This window comes from Haemorhous mexicanus, chromosome 8 (genome assembly GCF_027477595.1).
Source record: "Haemorhous mexicanus isolate bHaeMex1 chromosome 8, bHaeMex1.pri, whole genome shotgun sequence".
Taxonomy (NCBI): Eukaryota; Metazoa; Chordata; class Aves; order Passeriformes; family Fringillidae; genus Haemorhous; species Haemorhous mexicanus.
This window is the reverse complement of record NC_082348.1, coordinates 1,518,053-1,535,578: the sequence shown is the minus strand read 5'-3', so window position 1 is coordinate 1,535,578 and position 17,526 is coordinate 1,518,053. Positions and strand designations below refer to the sequence as shown.

The window sequence follows — 17,526 nt, the reverse complement described above, 5'->3', positions numbered from 1 at the left end:
CCCATCCCAACCACGGACAGAACCAATCCCAGACCAGGAACAGTGACCATCCCAACCACGGACAGAACCAATCCCAGACCAGGAACAGTGACCATCCCAACCATGGACAGAGCCCATCCCAAACCAGGAACAGAGCCCATCCCAATCAGGAACAGGGCTCATCCCAGCCAGGAACAGAGCCCATCCCAAGTTGGAATATGTCAATCCCAGACCAGGAACAGTGACCATCCCAACCATGGACAGAGCCCATTCCAACCACGGACAGAACCAATCCCAGACCAGGAACAGTGACCATCCCAATCATGGACAGAGCCCATCCCAAACCAGGAACAGAGCCAATCCCAAACTAGGAACAGTGCCCATCCCAAACCAGGAATACCACCAATCCCAAACTAGGAATAGTGTCCATCCCAACCAGCAATAGTGCCCATCGCAAACCTGGAACAGTCCCACTCCCAAACCAGGAATACCTCTAATATCAACTCATAATTTTGCACACAAATTATATAATTTCATACTCTTTCAGTTTGTGCTTCATGACTTATATCTTGGTTTAGTCCCTTGATAATTAACTAATGAGTCCCTTGAGTGACTGTTGATCCCAGCTCCTGTTTCCCATGTGAATTCCTGACAGTGACTGTGCACCCAGGAAAGAGCTCCCTTAAAAGTCCACTTTGATCCTTATTCCCTCATCCATGTTCTTTCCTGGCCTCTACTCAAGAGTTTCCAGGGAATGGTGAAGTTCACACCAGTCGAAGGGCAGGAATGGATGGGATATTGGGAAGGAATTCCTGGCTGGGAGCTTGGGGATGGATGGGACGAATTCCCAGAGAAGCTGTGGCTGCTCCTGGATCTCTGGAAGTGCCCCAGGCCAGGCTGGACAGGGCTTGGAGCAGCCTGGGATGGCACAAGGTGTCCCTCCCAGGGCAGTTGGACATCCCATGCACTCAGGCATTTTCCAAGCAGCTCTCCCATACCTCGTTCAGGATTTGAGTGGCATTCTTGGCTCTCAGCATGTCTGGAGTCTCCTCTAAGGCTGTCAGTCCTTTCCCTTTGACTCCTTCCTCCAGATCCTTCCTGTACTCTTTCTGCAGGAGAAGGAGAAGGAAAAACACTGCAAAGCCAGACCAAACGGAGTTTTACACTCTACCAACATTGTTGCAAAAAAAATTAAAGAAAATGAAAGAAAAAAGAGTTCCAAAAGCTCCAAAAGAAAAGAAAAAAAAAAAGGAAAGTTGAAAAACAAGAAAGAATATTGTAGAGGGTTATGGAAGAAGTACTCCAACAAAAGATAGTGATTATTGTGGAAGATAAATTGCCAAGGCACACACATATGGACCAGCTAGGCTGAGGGAAGTCAGAGAGGGGCAGCACATGGGAACAGGATTAAGGGACATGGAAGAAATGTCCATGGCAAATTAGCTGACAGCACAAAATGGATGTAAACATGCTCAGTGTGGGTGGGCAGGAGAGTGGGGAAGAAGAAGTGGGAGTGCTGGAGGTGCTGCAGGAGGCAGAGGAAGGAAGCCCAGAGGAGCTGGTACCTCGCTCGCTATTTTGGTGGCATATTTGACATGCAAGAGGGATGGTGTGACCTCCAGGCCAGTGAGGTTCCTGCCCTTCATGGACTCTTCAAAGTCCTTCTTATATTCTTTCTAATGAGAGCAAGAAGAAGAAGAAGAAGGAAAAAAAAAAAAAAAGCAAAACAGCAAATATTTATTACAGTACTTTCATTATATGCAAAGCTGGGAGGGTGTCAATGTCACTTGGTACAGTTGATGCTAAATGCTCTTCCCACCAAAACTTGTGAAGAAGCTCATTGCTTTCTATGGAAATAGGACCTGATCCTGCCTTTATTTTTTATTTTTCTACTCATTTATCTATGCAGAGAAAGCATTCAAAGGTACCACAAGGACTAACGGCCTCACACAGCTGCTTTGCAGCCTCCATCTGGGCCAGAAGAGGAATAAGCTTCAAATAAACACAAAAAGTGCTCAAGAAAAGAAAATGACAGGTCAGGGAGAACTCTGACAGCAGAGACACTCAGAGAATAAAAGAGTTTCTCAAAAATGGAGTTTTGAGGTGAAAAAAAGAAGAAGAACACTTTCTGTGTCCTGTGATAACACACAAACACTGTGTTGTGTTGTAAAAGTGAAATTAATTTTGTACCACATTCCTTACTCAAAGACTTGTTTAAGCTTCATTTAAAAAAATTACAGAGAAACTCATTTCATGACAGGAAAGTGCCATGAATGTTCAATGCAGCATTTAACAACTATCATAAAGAAATATAAAATTGCTATAAATTTTCAGTCTATCAGCCTGCACAAGGTGCAAGCAGAATTGCCTGTCACATCCCTAAGTTTAATAAAAAAAGGAAATTTTAAAGCTTTTCAGCCCATCAGTATTGATTTTACCTCACTCTGCATGAGCTGAGACTCCTTTGCAGTCAGGTATGTGGGAGTTTCAAAGTCCAACATGGGCTTTCCTTTTTCCTTCTCATACTTTTCTCTGTATTTCACCTGGGAAGAAAAGACAGAAAGTCACCCTCCTAAATAATCAAAGACCTAATTAATTGAGTAGTATGTGCCTACTATCAACAGTTCTGGGATAAAAATTGAATGTCTGATGCAGTTTGCCTTTCTAAAATCTGTGTTATTGATCAGCAAATGTAACATTTGGTGTCCAGGAGGTAAAATGTCCATGAAGATGATTCCTGCTTCAAGTTCTGTTCTCCACATTTCCACAGTGCTCAGTGAGGGAATGCTGTGGCCAAGTCAGAGCCTGATCCCAACTGGAGCAACAAGGACTGGCTTAAAAATTAATTACAGCCTCATTAACAACAGCCTGATTAACACCCATTTCCTCATGGTCCTTGGGACCTTTTTGCCTTTCCATGCCTTGAGCATCCCTGGAAGTGTCCAGGGCCAGGCTGGAGCAGCCTGGGATGGTGGGAGGTGTCTCTGTCCAAGGCAGGGGTGGGTGTGATAATCCTAAATGTCTCCAAACCCTTCTGGAATTCTGTGCCAAGCACCAGAACAATCAGCTGTGGCTCTTGTTTACAGCCAATAAATACTGGGAACAGAGAGGATCAGAGACCAAATCAGACTATGGATTTGTCTGGAGTGATCCACTGTTTTATTCCAGAGGGAAAAACTCCAGGCATGTTGATAGATTTGGTTAAAGGCATTTTGGATGTAGGAGAGGACAGCAGAGCTCTCCTTTGGATCATGGAATGGATGAAGCAGTTGGAAATCCACTGTCAGCAACAACGCTAATTCCTTCCATTCCCAGGTCCTTTCTTCTCCAGAGATAAATCCCCCTGATAAATGTATTATCCTGTGTAAAAAGATCCATGTACAGCAGAGGTGAGCAGCAGGATTGGCTCTGGAATGAAGGAATCACAGGGAGATTTTATCTGTGTATTTTATGTATTTATGTATTTATGTATTTTATCTGTGTATTTTATACTTGGAAAGGGGCAGGTTCTGCTCCCTGGATCCTCCCCCAGGGGTGCAGTGCTGGTGGGGCAGAGAGGCACAGGGAATGTCCCAGCCTGGATGGAATTTGGAGCTCAGTGAGTTTGGGATAAGGACAAACACATGTCCAACTTACGTGGCTCTGGAGCTCTGAGGCCTCCCTGAGATGAACCTGTTCAAGATTATCTGGCACCACATGGTAGTGACCCTTACTCTTCTCATATTGCTTCTTGTACTGGTACTGAAGGGAAGGTGTCAAAAATCATCTCAATCAAAAAAAAAAGCCCTCAGCAAATTTACTTCTTAGGTCCAATCAAAGCAACACTTCAACGGAATATCAGAGAGAAATTAGAAATGCAAGAAGTAAAACAAAAACCAAGAAGTTTAGAATTGATATTGGGGGTTAAAGATGTGAGGGAATAGTTATTTTTTTATGGTCTTTTGGATTGCAACAAAGGTTTTGTCCAAACCAGGATTAAAAGAAGAAAAAGAAAGAGAAGAGAGAAAACACAGCTGGTAATGAAAAGGCTGTACCAGGCAATAAAGGTTTTGCCTTTTCTCATTATCAATTATTTTGTTAGGCATAAGTATGTGGATTTACAATAGGGGAGTGTTAAACAAACAACCAGTAAAAGTAAAAAAAGTAAAGTAAGAAAAAAATCCAGATAAAAATAAAAAAAAAATTAAATATAGTAATCAGCAAAGAAAAAAGGAAAAAATTAAAAAAGGTATTTGTTAGTGTAGTGCAATCAGTTACAAAAGGGATCAAGAACCAATCCAGTAAAAATGATCAGAGGATTTAAAACATGAGCAGCTCTGCAGTCAGTTAAAATGGGATCAAGAACCAACCCAGTAAAAATGATCAGTGTTTACAACATTAGCAGTGCTACAGGAGATGAGGATTTCCCTTCCCAGGGCACAGGCACGGGGCAGCCGCCGGTTTGGGAGGCACCATTGGGAAGCAGAGGAAGAGATCACTACCAGGTGATGCCCACGGAGGTGCCCCAGGGAGCAGCTGTTACAGGAGGAGTTAGCAGGGAATTCCCAAGGGAATTGCCCCCCCTGGGAGCTGGGGGATCACCCGGAGCTTACAGCACTGGCCAGCTGGCTCGTGCTCAGCACGTGGTTCATGAGCAGCGACTCCTTCATGTCCGTCACGGGCTTGTGCAGCTTCTTCAGGTCTGCCTTGTACTTCACCTGCAGGGAATAAGGGTCCAAGCCATCAGGAGAGGGCCCTGCTGCTCCAGCCTGGCCTGGGGAGGTTCCAACCACACGAAGGAGGGATTTGGGAAAGCAGGAAGGGATCCTCCCCCAGGAAAAGCCAAAGTGAACGTACCTCACTGGCCATGTTGTGGGCGTCCTTCAGGGTCTTGTAGATTTTGGCCTCCTTCAAATCGTATTTTGGCTTTTTACCCAACTCTTTGGCAAAGTTCTCCTTGTATTTCACCTAAACAGAGAACAACCAGGTGTCACAGCTGCTCTGCAGGACTCACTCTGCAGAGGGGCCCTGTTTCAGTGGGGCTGGCTGGCAGAAGAAGGAAAGTGCAGGAACTTGAAGGTGTCCACTGGAAAAAGGATTATTTCAAAAATGACCTGACATGGAAAGAAAATCTGCACCTATCTGACGTTTACAAGATACCACTTGCAATTTTTCATCCTGTGCAAAGGTCACACCTCCTCCTTGTAAAAATGAAAGAGCCAAGAGAATTGCGTTGCCAAAATTCTGACCCTTGGAGGTGAAGAGTTTTTCACTTGATGAGAACAGTCCATTGATTTAAGATGCTTCACAAAGACAGAGACAGGTATAATAAGAGTAAAATACAATAAAATTATATATATATATAAAAAGTATAATAATGCAAGATATATGAAAGAGTGTTAAGAAGACATTTTTATACACTTCTTGGAGAAATAAGAGCTTTAAAAACCTCAAGACTTTAGAGCACTGAAGATGTAAATACATCAAATACTTTTCTATCTGTTGTTATGCACACAGTGTGTTCTGTCTGGATTAAAGAAGGACATTCATCACAAACAGAGCAGTGACACAATTAATTACTAATGACAAATAATTAATTAGATTCTACAACAGTTTTAGTAACACTTCCAAACTACATCAGCAGCCGCCAGGTCAAACACAGCACTGTGAGCCAACAGAATCCAGCAGATCCAGCCTGGAGGACAGGAATATTGACAGGAATGAGAGGTTTTAAACCCAAAAGAAGAGTTGCTGGGAGATCAATGCACAATTAAAAGCAAGCAAGCCAGACAGACAAAATCTCACTAAAAAACTCAACTGGAGACACAAAGTGGACATGATGCTTTACAAAGTTTATGAGAAGAGATGTCCAAGACAAAAACCAACTGCTGAAGATGATGCCAACCCTTCTTTGCTCCCTCACTGTCCCTCCAGCAGCTCACCTTCCCTCAGAACCAAAATTATCTCAGCAAAGAACGTTTGAAAGACCAAGAGTGGAAAAAGAACGGAAAACCAGGATCTCATCACTGAAGTGGAACAAACAGAACTTCTTTTTTTTCTTGTAGATCAGTGTAGAATCCTTGGTTCTCCTGAGGAGATCCTTGGTTCTCCTGCAGACATTGTGGTGGACATTCCAACAACCAAACATGGCAGCAGACACAGCCAGACATGGAAAAAGCAAAATCCCTTTTTTTTCACTTGGAAATAAATGTGTAAAACTGAAATGGCACAGACCTGTCTGCTGCCACTCCCAAACGGGCAGTCCAGGCTCTGGTTTCCTGTTTTCCAAAGGTTTTGATGTTGGAAGAAGTCTAAGAAACAATGAGCTCTCACACCAGTACAGGCTGCACTTCTCAGTGGGAGTGAGTCAGTCACAGCCTTCTCTTCCATCAGGAAACTCCAGCCAATAAAATAGTTTAATTAAAGTTTAAATGAAGTTTTAATAGAAGTCTGAAGAGTTAAAATGAAGTTCTGGTGACCGTTCACTGAAAATTACCAGCACAATTTTTGGTCACACACATATGTTTACACATGTATTTCCCTGTGGTTTTGTTCATTTTTGGACAATAACAGCTCAAACTTTAGGGTTTTGGGTGAAAAAGGTGAGTTTTCACATTATGTGAGTGCACTGAAACCTTCCATAAAATAACCTGGAAGTTCCAAAATCATTATGAAGGGCAGAATGACATGCAAATTTTCACAGGGTGCTGCAGAATTGCAAGATAATTAGGCCAGCAAGAGACAGATGCACAACAATGGCATTAAATAGCAGTTAATTAAAATTCTCTTACATGACTACTTAGCATATTTGCTTTCTTAAAGGTTCTCATCCAGGGGGTGTCATAGGAAGCAGCTCCGTGGCCTCTCATGTGTTGTTTGAGGTACTCTGCCTACAAGCAGCAGCAAGAAAGCAAGGTCAGAAAGGCAAAAATCCAGAATTCAAACACAAAGAGGTGAGAAAGAACCAAGAGGGACTGAGGTCCTGGCACAAGATTCTTTTAAAGATAAAAAGAAAAAAGAAAGTGGCTGAAAGAAACCAAGTGTTCGTTCAAAGGATGGAAAATAAGAGTTGGGTAAAGGCTGGTTCTGGTAAAGCCAATACCCAAAAGAGCTAAAAAATAACAGGGCAAACACTTCAGCTTCAGCATTTATGTCACAGCATCATCTTAAGAAGGTTTTATATCTCCATTAATGATAGGAGAAAAGTTTAACAAAGAAATACTTTGTACTGGTGTTTATTTCTTACTTCCCCACATTCCCTTCCTTTCCCTTTTCCCCTAATTTGGAAATAATTTCAATTATAATCATGACATCACTCTGTAAATTAATTTAAGGTCTCATTTCTCTCACTGCTTTGAGTTTCACCACGGTTTCATTTTGCCCTTACCTGGCTGGTCAGTTTGGACACCTCCTTGGCCAGCTCAATGTCTGGACGTCCCAGCATGGTCACACCCACACCTGCTGCTCCACGCTTCTTATACTCAATCTAATCAAAGAAATAAATCCTTTAGGAGTCAGGAAACCCCTTTTAATTATTCTGCTGGGTTTTGTAATTCAATTAATGCTAAAGGATTATACAGAAGGCCTAAAACCACTCACATTGCTGATTAACTTGGCAGCCTGAGTTGCTTTCTTGATATCTGGTCGATCTGCTATAGGTGTGTAGTGGAGTTTGGATTTGGCATCTTTCTTGTATTCAATCTGATCCATGGAAGAAGACAGAGGAAAGAAAATTGATGAGAAAATTAAATTTATTCATTGGGAATACACCAGTTAAGGGCACAGCAATGTTGCTGAGAAATGGGTTTGTTTTGGGAATCAATTCACAAGGCATGGATCTGGAAATCTGGTTTTGCAAGTGGTCTACAAGTGAAGAAATAAATATGGGAAATTCTGTCTGTCTTTGAAAGGATGAAAAAATTATTAGATGTGATTTGCACCAGATTACTTGAAATCCTACAATGGGACTTAATACAAATCCCTTATTTCAGTGCAATTTTATATTTGTAAATATTTGCACATTTATCTTTCAAAATTACACCAGAACATAGAAGCTGGGAGGAAATTCAGAAATCCATAAACCTGGGTTTTTCCAGCTGAGTTTGCTACATAAGCTACTAAATTAATGGAAAAAGAGGCAAACTTACTGTGCTCTGGTTTTTAGCCACTTCCATGGCATGTTTCACCTCAGGAGGCTCCAGCATGACAGAATAATTGGATTTGCCTTTCTCCTTCACAAACTTCTTCTTGTAGTTTGTCTGTCAAGAACAAGGGCCACGAGTGAGTTTTTAATGTCACACGGAGGGAAATGCTGCAGAAACTTGGAGAAAAAGCTCCTTGAAACTGCTGCAGGTGGATAAAGAGGAATCACCTCACTCCCAAAATGTGTTGGCTGCAGCTTTTGGAGTTGGGATTAGGAAAGCTCAGCTTTGTAGAGGCTGAGCTGAGTCTGAACTCACCTCACTGACGTTCTTGGTCACCTCCTTGACGTGGACAGTGTCCCTGGTCTCGGGCAGGGTGGTGAAGGAGCCATGGGGCAGCTGCTTCTTGCTCTGCTCTTTGTACTTGTTCTGCCAGCACAGGGGAAAGCCAGGTCAAACCCAGCAGCTCCAGGATGGAACTCAATTCCATTAGATGAAGAAGTAAATGAATGTTTTACCTCAGACACCAGAGAGCTGACGTTCTTAGCCAGCAGGATCTGGGGGGTGTCTGGAACTACGTGGTAGGTCCCACGGGCTTTGTTGTGCTTCTCTTTGTATTTTATCTAGCAGGAAGGAGAGACAGCAATTTAAATAATGTCCATCTGTCAGAATAAAAAGTAATTAGTACAGTCATGTTTGCTTGTTAGTGCAAAATTTTGCAGAAAATCCCATATTTTGACATCTTACAACCTAATCCATACATTCCTATGGCTCTCACTTGGATTTTTTTTAATAAACTGAATACTAACATACTGTTAATAATTATTAAAGACAGTTTGTGTTATTATTAAAGGCATTTTTTGCTATCTTCTCCAGACACTTCCATTTAAATACCAGGAATGCAGAGATGCACCTGGGTGTAAGGTCTAGGGGTGTTCAGACAATGTTAACTTTGAATAAAAAATTAATCCATGAACAGTGACTTTCACAAGACCAAATTTATTCAGTCAATTTGTTAATTAAATAATTCAAATAGTGAAGTGAGACTGAGATTAACTGTCCAAAGCTTTGCTGCTCATCCAGTTATATTTGCAATAGAACAGTGTACTAGTGAGTAAAGTGGTAGCAGTGAACTTGGAGAGGAAAGGTGAGTTCAGTGCTTACATCACTGGCCAGGATGGCATTATTGAGGGCCAACACTGTGTTTTTATCATCTGTGACAGAGAGTTTGCACCCCTTGAGGAATTCCCGGTCCAGTTTGTATTCGTACTGCAGGAAGAAAAGAGAAAAGATAAAGTAAGAGAGTCTCTGATCCTCTCCAATTTAAAAAATCTTCTGAATAGGAGAGATGGGGAAATGGAATATTCAGTGTATTTTGATTTGCTTACATCACTCTGCTGCAGAGAGGACTTGGCTGCTTGGACAAAGTCAGGCCTGTCAGCAATCAGGTGCCAGTGGGCTTTGGCTGCTTCATATTTCTTCTTATAATCCAGCTGTGTCCAGGGAAAAACCAAACAGGGAGAGTTCATGGGAAACTGGGGACTTTGCACACAACACACAGAGGCCAATTCTCTTTTGGCCTGGGAGAGAAGGTAAAATGGATCTACACCAGATTAGGGCTGTTCTCTGGGGTCAGGCACAGCCCAGCCACTGCAGGGTGGAGAAAGGGATATGAAGGTGGAGAAAGGGATAAGAAGGTGGAGAAAGGGATATGAAGGTGGAGAAAGGGATAAGAAGGACTGAAATGATCTCCTGACTTTGGAGAAGGGGAGAGCTTTCAGATCCTTCCTACTGAAAAGGCTGCTGGGCACCAATAACAGAAAACAGGTAAGTTTTCCATGAGGCTTTGTCTCCAGAAGCATCATCCCATGGAATTCCTGGGACAGGTGTGTCTCTGCCAGGAAAACGGGACAACTGGAAGAACAGGATGTGTGACATACAAGAACCTCAAGGACAACTCACCAGAGTGAGCACTTCAGTATGAAATAAATTAAAACACATTTCCTTCCAGCAGTGTAAGGATTAGAAACGATGCCCAAAAATTCGGCAGAATTTAATTTCTTCTGGAATAATTTCTTGTGGAAATAATTCCTTGTGGCTTCCACTGCCAGTTCCCAGCACCCTCCAGAATAAAACTGAGCCATGAACAGGGCAGAACTCACGTTGCTGTTCAGTTTGTAGGCGTGCCTGGGAGTTTTGATGTGAACTGAATCTGCCACGACGTTGCAGCGAGATTTGCTCCTCTCATACATTTCTTTGTATTTCAGCTGAAGAAAGACAAAGACGTCAAAAATGTGGGCAAAGATCATACCAGCATCAACAAGAAAAGCATCCAAATATTGAAAAAATTAATTAAAATTGCTCCTGTCTGGATAAAATCTTAATAGGAGAAAATGACTGGAGGTGGCACTCAGAGCTCTGGGCTGGTGATGAGGGGGGAGCTGGGCACAGCTTTAATTTCATGGCTTTGAGGGATTTTCCAACCTAAATAATTCTGGGATTCCATGAAAAATTAATTCTGTTGGTACAACTTGATATCAAGCACCTGCCTGAAGGAGGGTTTTCTCCAGCAGCACTTCTCTTTATATAGAAAATGTGGCAGTTTTAACTCACCACGGGGCACAGACTAAGATTAAACAAAATCCAATAATGACCAGTAATTCTGAATATTTCTACATTTTTGCAGCCAAAAGAAATCCTTTGAAGAAACTTATTTTCTGATAGTTACACTAACTGAAAACACCTTCAGAGAATCTCAGCACTCATTTTGGAGCTTAAAAAATGTCCTTCAATTCACATGTCTGTCTCTCAATGATCCACTTTAGTATCTGGATAAAAATTATTATTTTTCCTCCTGGATCTACTAATTATGTAGTAATCCATGGAGCATCTGGATGACACTCAGGCTACTTATTCTGACAATACTGCACTGAGTTTCAGAAGTTTCAGTATCCTCATTTATGGATACCCAAGGAACAATGAAACAAAGGACCGAGAGAAAGGGTAGGAGAAGGAATTAGGAGCAGGAGTCCTAAATTCTTCTTAATCTATCCACTGTCTCCTCCTTTCTCTCTCCTTCTTAAGTTTTCTATTGCCTCAAATTCAAAACTTATTTATTTTAGAGCAGAACATTTACCTTACATATTCACAGTATCCATATAAGAAATTAATAAACACAGCAATACAAGAAATATTTTATTCAAGCCTCAAAAAAAAAAAAAAAAAAAGCCTCCAGAGGAAGAAAAACAGAAAAAAACCCTCTCAACAGTAATGATTGCCAGCTTATGGCTTTTATTTCTAGTGAGGTGTGGTTCCTCCCAGAAAAAAAATGTTCCAAGAGCTCCGAAAGAAAATGCTATGTAAGACTTCCTGAAAAACTGAGATTTGAAAGAGCACTGAGTGCAGACAGAGTTTTCCGGGCCAATATGGTCTAAGAAGGTGATGACTTTCACTGACAGCGTTAGACAGGAGTTACAAACACTGGCTGCCAAGTTAAAAAGTGAATTTTGGGTGCTTTTGATGGCACAGAGGATTCACTCACGTCACTGATCCTGTCCTTGACCTTGCGCACATGCAGCAGCATCGGCGTGTCCTGGATGGTGGTGTAGCCCTTGGGCTTGGCTTTGTTGTACTCCAGCTTGTAAATAATCTGAAGGGACAAAGTGGGGCTTGGGTTATTTCCTGGAATCCTTGGTGTCAGCTGGGAATTCCCTGGGGGTGACTGTCCCATTCCAAAGGACCACACTTACGTCACTGATCTGCTTGTTGACCTTGGTGGTCCGTAAATACTCTGGAGTATCCAGAACTGTGGTGTATTTGTCTTTCTTCTTCTCATAGTCCTTCTTGTACTGAATCTGGAGATGGGGAAAGGCTCTAAATTAATCCACAGAGCAGGACCAAGCCTCTTCCAGAGGTTGGATTATATCCATGGGTAAAATTGCAAAACCCTCCCACAAAGCCAAAGAAAGCAGAGCGTGCACCATGAGCTGAATTGCAAACCCCTTCCTTGCCCAGGAGGCTGCCTGTTTGTTTGTCTGATTCATTCTATGGTTATTTCAAGCTAAAATCAATCCTTGCAGACCAGAGACTTTTGAATTTCATACTGGACAAAATCTCATTTTTAAATATTCATATCCAGTTGAAATTTGGACTTGGTGATCTTGGAGGTCTTTTCCAACCTTAATGATTCTGTGATCAGAGTGAAGAGAAATGTAAATCATCTCACACAGCAGGAGATAAAAACATTACCAAATATATCCCAATGCTAGGATATTGCCAAGGATTTGGCAGCAGGATTTGTGCCTTGGTAATGATTTTCTTAAAGATCAGCTTGCCCTGCTCAGGTTTCTAAACCTTTCTTCACAGAGTTCACCAAGTGAGAACAGGTTCACCAAGGATGGAATTTCATTGTAGGCAGCCTCAGGGCAGCTGGAAAATGTTAGAATACTTTTTTTAAAAAGAATTTTCATGCTCTACCCTTTTCCAGAAAATAAACCCATGCATTTGAAATGGAACTGCGACAGACAAAATATGAAAAATGATTAACAAATAATCAATGATAACATGGAGTGAACTCAGGGGGACATGCAGGTCAGACACTTCTTTTTTGAATTCAAACATACTCAAAGTTACCTGCAAGGAGTTTTCAGTGGAAGAATATAAATCCACAGAAAAATGGAACAAAAATGTCTGAAAGACCTTCAGTAATTTATTACTGAAGAATGTCACTATTGGCACAGGCAATAACAAAGAATTACAATTCCCTCTGACAGAATTGGTTTCCACTGCTGCATTTCCAGTCTACCATTTATATTCCAATTCATGATCAGGAATGATTTTTCCCCTGCAAAGGGTGAGCTGGCAGCCAGCAGCTGTGATTTCAGAGCAGAAATAACTGTTCTGTGTCTGACACCATTCTGGGCACAGTGGGAGATAAATGCTGGAATCTCCCTGGGAAATCCATCATGTCCTTCCTGAATTAAGGAACTGGGGCTATCAAAGGTGGCCAGGCCAAGAATTGGTGTCAGAATGAGAACTGGGTTAGGGAAATACCAGGAAGAGCTAACATCCAATATCTGAAATGTATGGAAAATTGCTTTTTTATACAAATATGTGAAATTGATACCAATTGTTTATAATGAAGGGAGAAAACAGGGACAAGCTCAGCCTGAGCTGAGCCACGTCCAAGTGACAGCAAATATTGTTTCAGATATTCTGCTTTATTTTACCACAGCCAGCATTCAGCACGTGGAGGAAGCTTTGGGGTCTGAAGTCCATGGAAATAGAGGGAGCAGTAAATTTGCCAAGTCCAAGCAGCTACAGTGGGATCTAAGGTGTCCTAGAGCAGCAGCTCTGCAGATTACCTGGCTCCACAGGAATGTGTTGTAGAGTGCTGTCAGCATATCTGGCCTCAGAATTTCATTGCATCCGTGCTGCTGGAGCATCTTGGCAAAGGATTTATAGCTTTTCTGTCCATGCAAATGGCAACCAAGGACAAGAGAGACACATGAACAACATGAACAGTGACACAGCTCTAGATCCCAGGCACTTGGAGAGTGGAGAGATTTAGGCAAGGTGCTGTATGTATTCAGCCACATGTGCATACAATTCACATCTGGATAATTAACACTGCCAAGGGGAAATATGAACAAGTTTTCCTGCTCTCACTTTAAGGAAGTTGTGAATTTTTGGGGGGAGATGAGAGTAAATTAGAGATTAGGGCAAATATGTCCCTGTTGCTTTATCTAGAAATGAGTAAGAGGAAAAGAGAGGTAATAAAGCAATAAATGCTTGATTCTGCATTTTTTAAGACCTCTCCAGTGGCTTCAGGAGGGATGGGATTCCTGATGTCCATTGATGCACAATAATGGAAGTACATACAGGACAGATGGACAGAGCAGCTCACACAAAAAGTGGCTCCTTTTTGGGTGGCAGGATGGAGATTGAGTGAAGAGTGAAGAAACATGACAAAAATCACAGGGCTGTGACACTGCTGGCAGTGAGGGAGGCACACAGAGCTGCTGCAGTGCCCCCACAGTACCTGACTGCTCAGGGTGCTGCCCCACTTGGCCAGCAGGTTCCTGGGATCATCCACAATAACGCTGTACCTATCTTTGAGCTTCTCATAGGCTGCTTTATATAATTTCTGCTCAGAACAGCACATACAGTGTAACAAGAGAGGGTTAAGATACAGAGAGATCACTGCTATAACCTCTTTACAGGCTGGGGTTGAAGGTCGTGTCCAAAAGAGAAAAATACATTAAAAAAAGAAAAACTGAACAAAAAAATCCCTCCAAACAAACAAATTTTTTAAAAAAATCTCAAAAACCAACAAAAAACCCACACCAAAATCCAAACAAAAATCCAAACAAACAAAAAACCAAACAAAGAAACAAAACAAAAACAAAAAAAACCCTAAAAAACCCCAAACAAAAACACAAAAAAACCCACAAAAATCAGAAAAACAAAACAAAAAAAAAACCCCAAAAATAAACAAACAAAAAACCAACAAAAACCCTCCAAACAAACAAAAACCCTAAAACAAAAAACAAACAAACAAAAAAAAAAACAAAAAAAAAAAACAAAAAACCAAACCAGAGGGAAAAAAACAAATTTAAAAAAAAAAGAAAAGAGGGAGAATATTTCCAAATGGTAAATTCATTTCTACATTGCCTCTGGAAGGCCTACAGTTTAAGGATTTCTCTATTCCACCCCTTCAATAAGCAATTTTATGACTGATTTTCTCCATGAAAAGTAACTGCAGAAGCAACTCTGTGCTGTAGATTCCTGAGGTGAGTCCAAAGAGAACACAATGAGATGTTATTGAAAAAACATCACTTATATAACAGAAGATATTTAGGTAAGTTCATTTCAAGATGTGGAGCACCCATTGATAAAATTTCACCTGTTTATGTTTCTGATATTTTTTTTTCCATATTTGCCCTATGAACAATTATAAGAGTGAACAATCTTCCTAAAAATCATGGTAGTTGTTGTGAAGCAGCTTTTCTTACCAGAACAGGTAATACAGTAATAAACTTACTGACAGGTAATGGTATGACACAATGGCTGGTGAAAAAAGAATGAAAGATTAAGATATAAACCTAAATATTTGCTTCTTTACTGAAAAGCATCAGATTTTGATGGGCTATTCCAACTCTAAGCTGCTTGGAATCACCTTGAACGTGGTGTTTTCCATGGAATTTGTCCTGGGGTGTAAAGCACTAATCCTACAAACTCCAGGAGAGATTTGAATTTTAAACCCAGGAGTGTTCATTAATTATTAGGTTGTGACAATTGTTTCTTTAGCACTCCAGGAGGAAAACAAGAAAAAGTTGAGTTGTAGAGTGGAAGAACTCCAGGCAAAATCACTGAAATTAAATGAGCTGTGGAAACGTCAGACATAACTCTGTCTTCCTAACACCAATCAAGATTTTATCAAGGTTTTAGGAAAGCAATTGGAATTCTGTCCCCCCCTTTTTGAGATGGAAGCCAACACTCAGGGTTACTGTACCAGCAGCATTATTTAAGTCAGCAAAGGAAAAGTTCCTTTGCCATGAAAAATTAATGAACAGGGGTTGGGATTTCACTTTATAGGCTCTGCAAACCTGTTCTGTCCTAAAACTCAGAGAAACAACAGCCTTGTCTTTCTGACTTTAGTCTGATCTTAAAGCATCTTTAAGCCTGATTTTAAGGAAGGACAACCTTCAACTCTGTATTTACTCACAGAGCAACTCCTTAAGGCTGAGCCTACAGAAATCTTTACTTACCATATCCATCAGCTGAGTTGCATATTTAAAATGTTCATTGCTTGGAGAGTCAGCCACATACTTGAACTTGGATTTGGTCTTCTCAAAGTTCTCCTTGTACTTACACTGCAGCCAAAGGAAATCAAACACACAAAACCCAGCCCACGTTAGCCCAAAGAAGGGTAAGGCAATGAAAATGTGATTTCAGAGAGAACTTGTGGCAAAAAATCAGTGGAATTACTGCATTTGTGAGTTAACTTTTCTACCAACAACAAAGAGTTGTAAATGGACAGCTAATGTCCAGAACCCTTCAGCAACAATTCAGAGTGTGTCACTCACCCCACTGTAGAGCACTTTATTCTTCTCTGCCAGGACAAAACTTGGAGTATCCCACACATAGCAGCCAGTGCCCTTGAGCCATTCCAGGTCTTCCTTGTATTTAACCTTTAGAAAAGAAGGCAAAAACCTCAGTTTTAAGCAGATGATCAGTGCTGAAATGAACCTCAGCACGAGGTGTGGCAAAGAGAGTTACATTCATTATAAAATAAATTAGTTTCTCCCATTTTTGTGATGGACTCAGTTTACTCACACACATAATCTGTCATTAGCTGTTGCAGTTCCTGTGTGAATTAAAACTAAGGTACAGGTAAGGGGTTATTGTGTATGTACAGAAATGTACAATTAAAGGGTTTTACAGGGCTAAACAAATCTAAGCAAACACAAATGAAATTAATTAAGACTGTCTGTTAATTTGACAAGGGGCTCTGCTGCAGTTTTAGCCATCAGATTCTGTCAGTTCCCAGGGCCAACTGTAAATCACTGAAAAACTTCAGCTGCTTTCCCTTAGTTGGGATAGAAGGTTTGGGCTCATTTTGGAGACCACTTGGAACTTTCATTCTGGGCTGTGCAGGAGCTGCTGGAACTCACATCACTGATGGCATCCGTGACCAGGCGGTGGTGGAAGTGCTCAGGCCGGTCTGGGATGGATCTCCAGATTCCCAGCTGGCTCATGTAATTCTCCTTATACTTCACCTACAGAGACAGTTGAAGAATTAAGTAAAACGATCAAAGAGAACACTCCAGACAGCACAAAAGTTTCATTTTTTTCCCCCTGAACAAGAACTAAAAGAGTGGAAATGAGATTAACTTGTAATACCAAAGCAATCAATATTCCAGAGAAAAGAGAAATCAACACTGCTAATGCTGATTTTTTCCTTATTATTTGACATATTGCAAAGGAACAAAAGGCTAAGTGGCCTATTTTAGGTTATTAAGTGTCAGACACTAATTAGGAATGAAGATGATGTACATACACTGCTGATGTCATCAGTGACCTTCCTGTGGTAGACAATGTTCAGAGCATCCTTCACGGTGTGGTATTTACCCTTGGTGTTCTCAAAGGTTTCTTTGTAGCGCAGCTGGGCAGAAAAAAAACCACAAAAGAAGGGATTCATGAGCCAGGAACTGTTTCAGTTACATTTCTCACTTCTCAGGAATGATACCCAGGGATATGTTGCTGTCTGACATCCCAGTGCAAGCCCTGAGGAATTTTAGGAGGTTGCAATTGCCTACAAGCAGCTGTAATTTCACTGAGACTTGTGGTGAAAATTACAGGGAATTTCACCCAATTCCCTTTCAGACTGAGGAACAAACATCCCTGCATCACAGGAGTGCCCTCT

The 17,526-nt window shown here is 41.3% G+C and overlaps 1 protein-coding gene across 24 annotated transcripts in view; it reads right to left on the bottom strand.

Moving 5' to 3' along the window:
- Positions 1-17,526, bottom strand: part of NEB (nebulin) — a 99,633-nt gene that overhangs the window by 20,629 nt on the left and 61,478 nt on the right. For 22 of the 24 annotated variants that reach the window (XM_059852461.1, XM_059852462.1, XM_059852464.1 and 19 more), the window contains 22 exons: positions 17,161-17,265; positions 16,775-16,879; positions 16,187-16,291; positions 15,869-15,973; positions 14,140-14,244; positions 11,849-11,953; positions 11,641-11,748; positions 10,262-10,366; positions 9,488-9,592; positions 9,264-9,368; positions 8,618-8,722; positions 8,418-8,528; positions 8,106-8,216; positions 7,558-7,659; positions 7,346-7,444; positions 6,750-6,848; positions 4,816-4,926; positions 4,572-4,676; positions 3,616-3,720; positions 2,418-2,522; positions 1,545-1,655; positions 978-1,088 (listed from right to left, as the gene is read on the bottom strand). In XM_059852461.1, coding sequence (XP_059708444.1) covers positions 978-1,088; positions 1,545-1,655; positions 2,418-2,522; positions 3,616-3,720; positions 4,572-4,676; positions 4,816-4,926; positions 6,750-6,848; positions 7,346-7,444; positions 7,558-7,659; positions 8,106-8,216; positions 8,418-8,528; positions 8,618-8,722; positions 9,264-9,368; positions 9,488-9,592; positions 10,262-10,366; positions 11,641-11,748; positions 11,849-11,953; positions 14,140-14,244; positions 15,869-15,973; positions 16,187-16,291; positions 16,775-16,879; positions 17,161-17,265 — 2,328 coding nt within the window. Of the gene's footprint in view, positions 1-977; positions 1,089-1,544; positions 1,656-2,417; positions 2,523-3,615; positions 3,721-4,571; positions 4,677-4,815; positions 4,927-6,749; positions 6,849-7,345; positions 7,445-7,557; positions 7,660-8,105; positions 8,217-8,417; positions 8,529-8,617; positions 8,723-9,263; positions 9,369-9,487; positions 9,593-10,261; positions 10,367-11,640; positions 11,749-11,848; positions 11,954-13,462; positions 13,568-14,139; positions 14,245-15,868; positions 15,974-16,186; positions 16,292-16,774; positions 16,880-17,160; positions 17,266-17,526 lie in introns of all 24 variants that reach the window. The other 2 variants (XM_059852469.1, XM_059852487.1) reach the window with 2 other exon arrangements.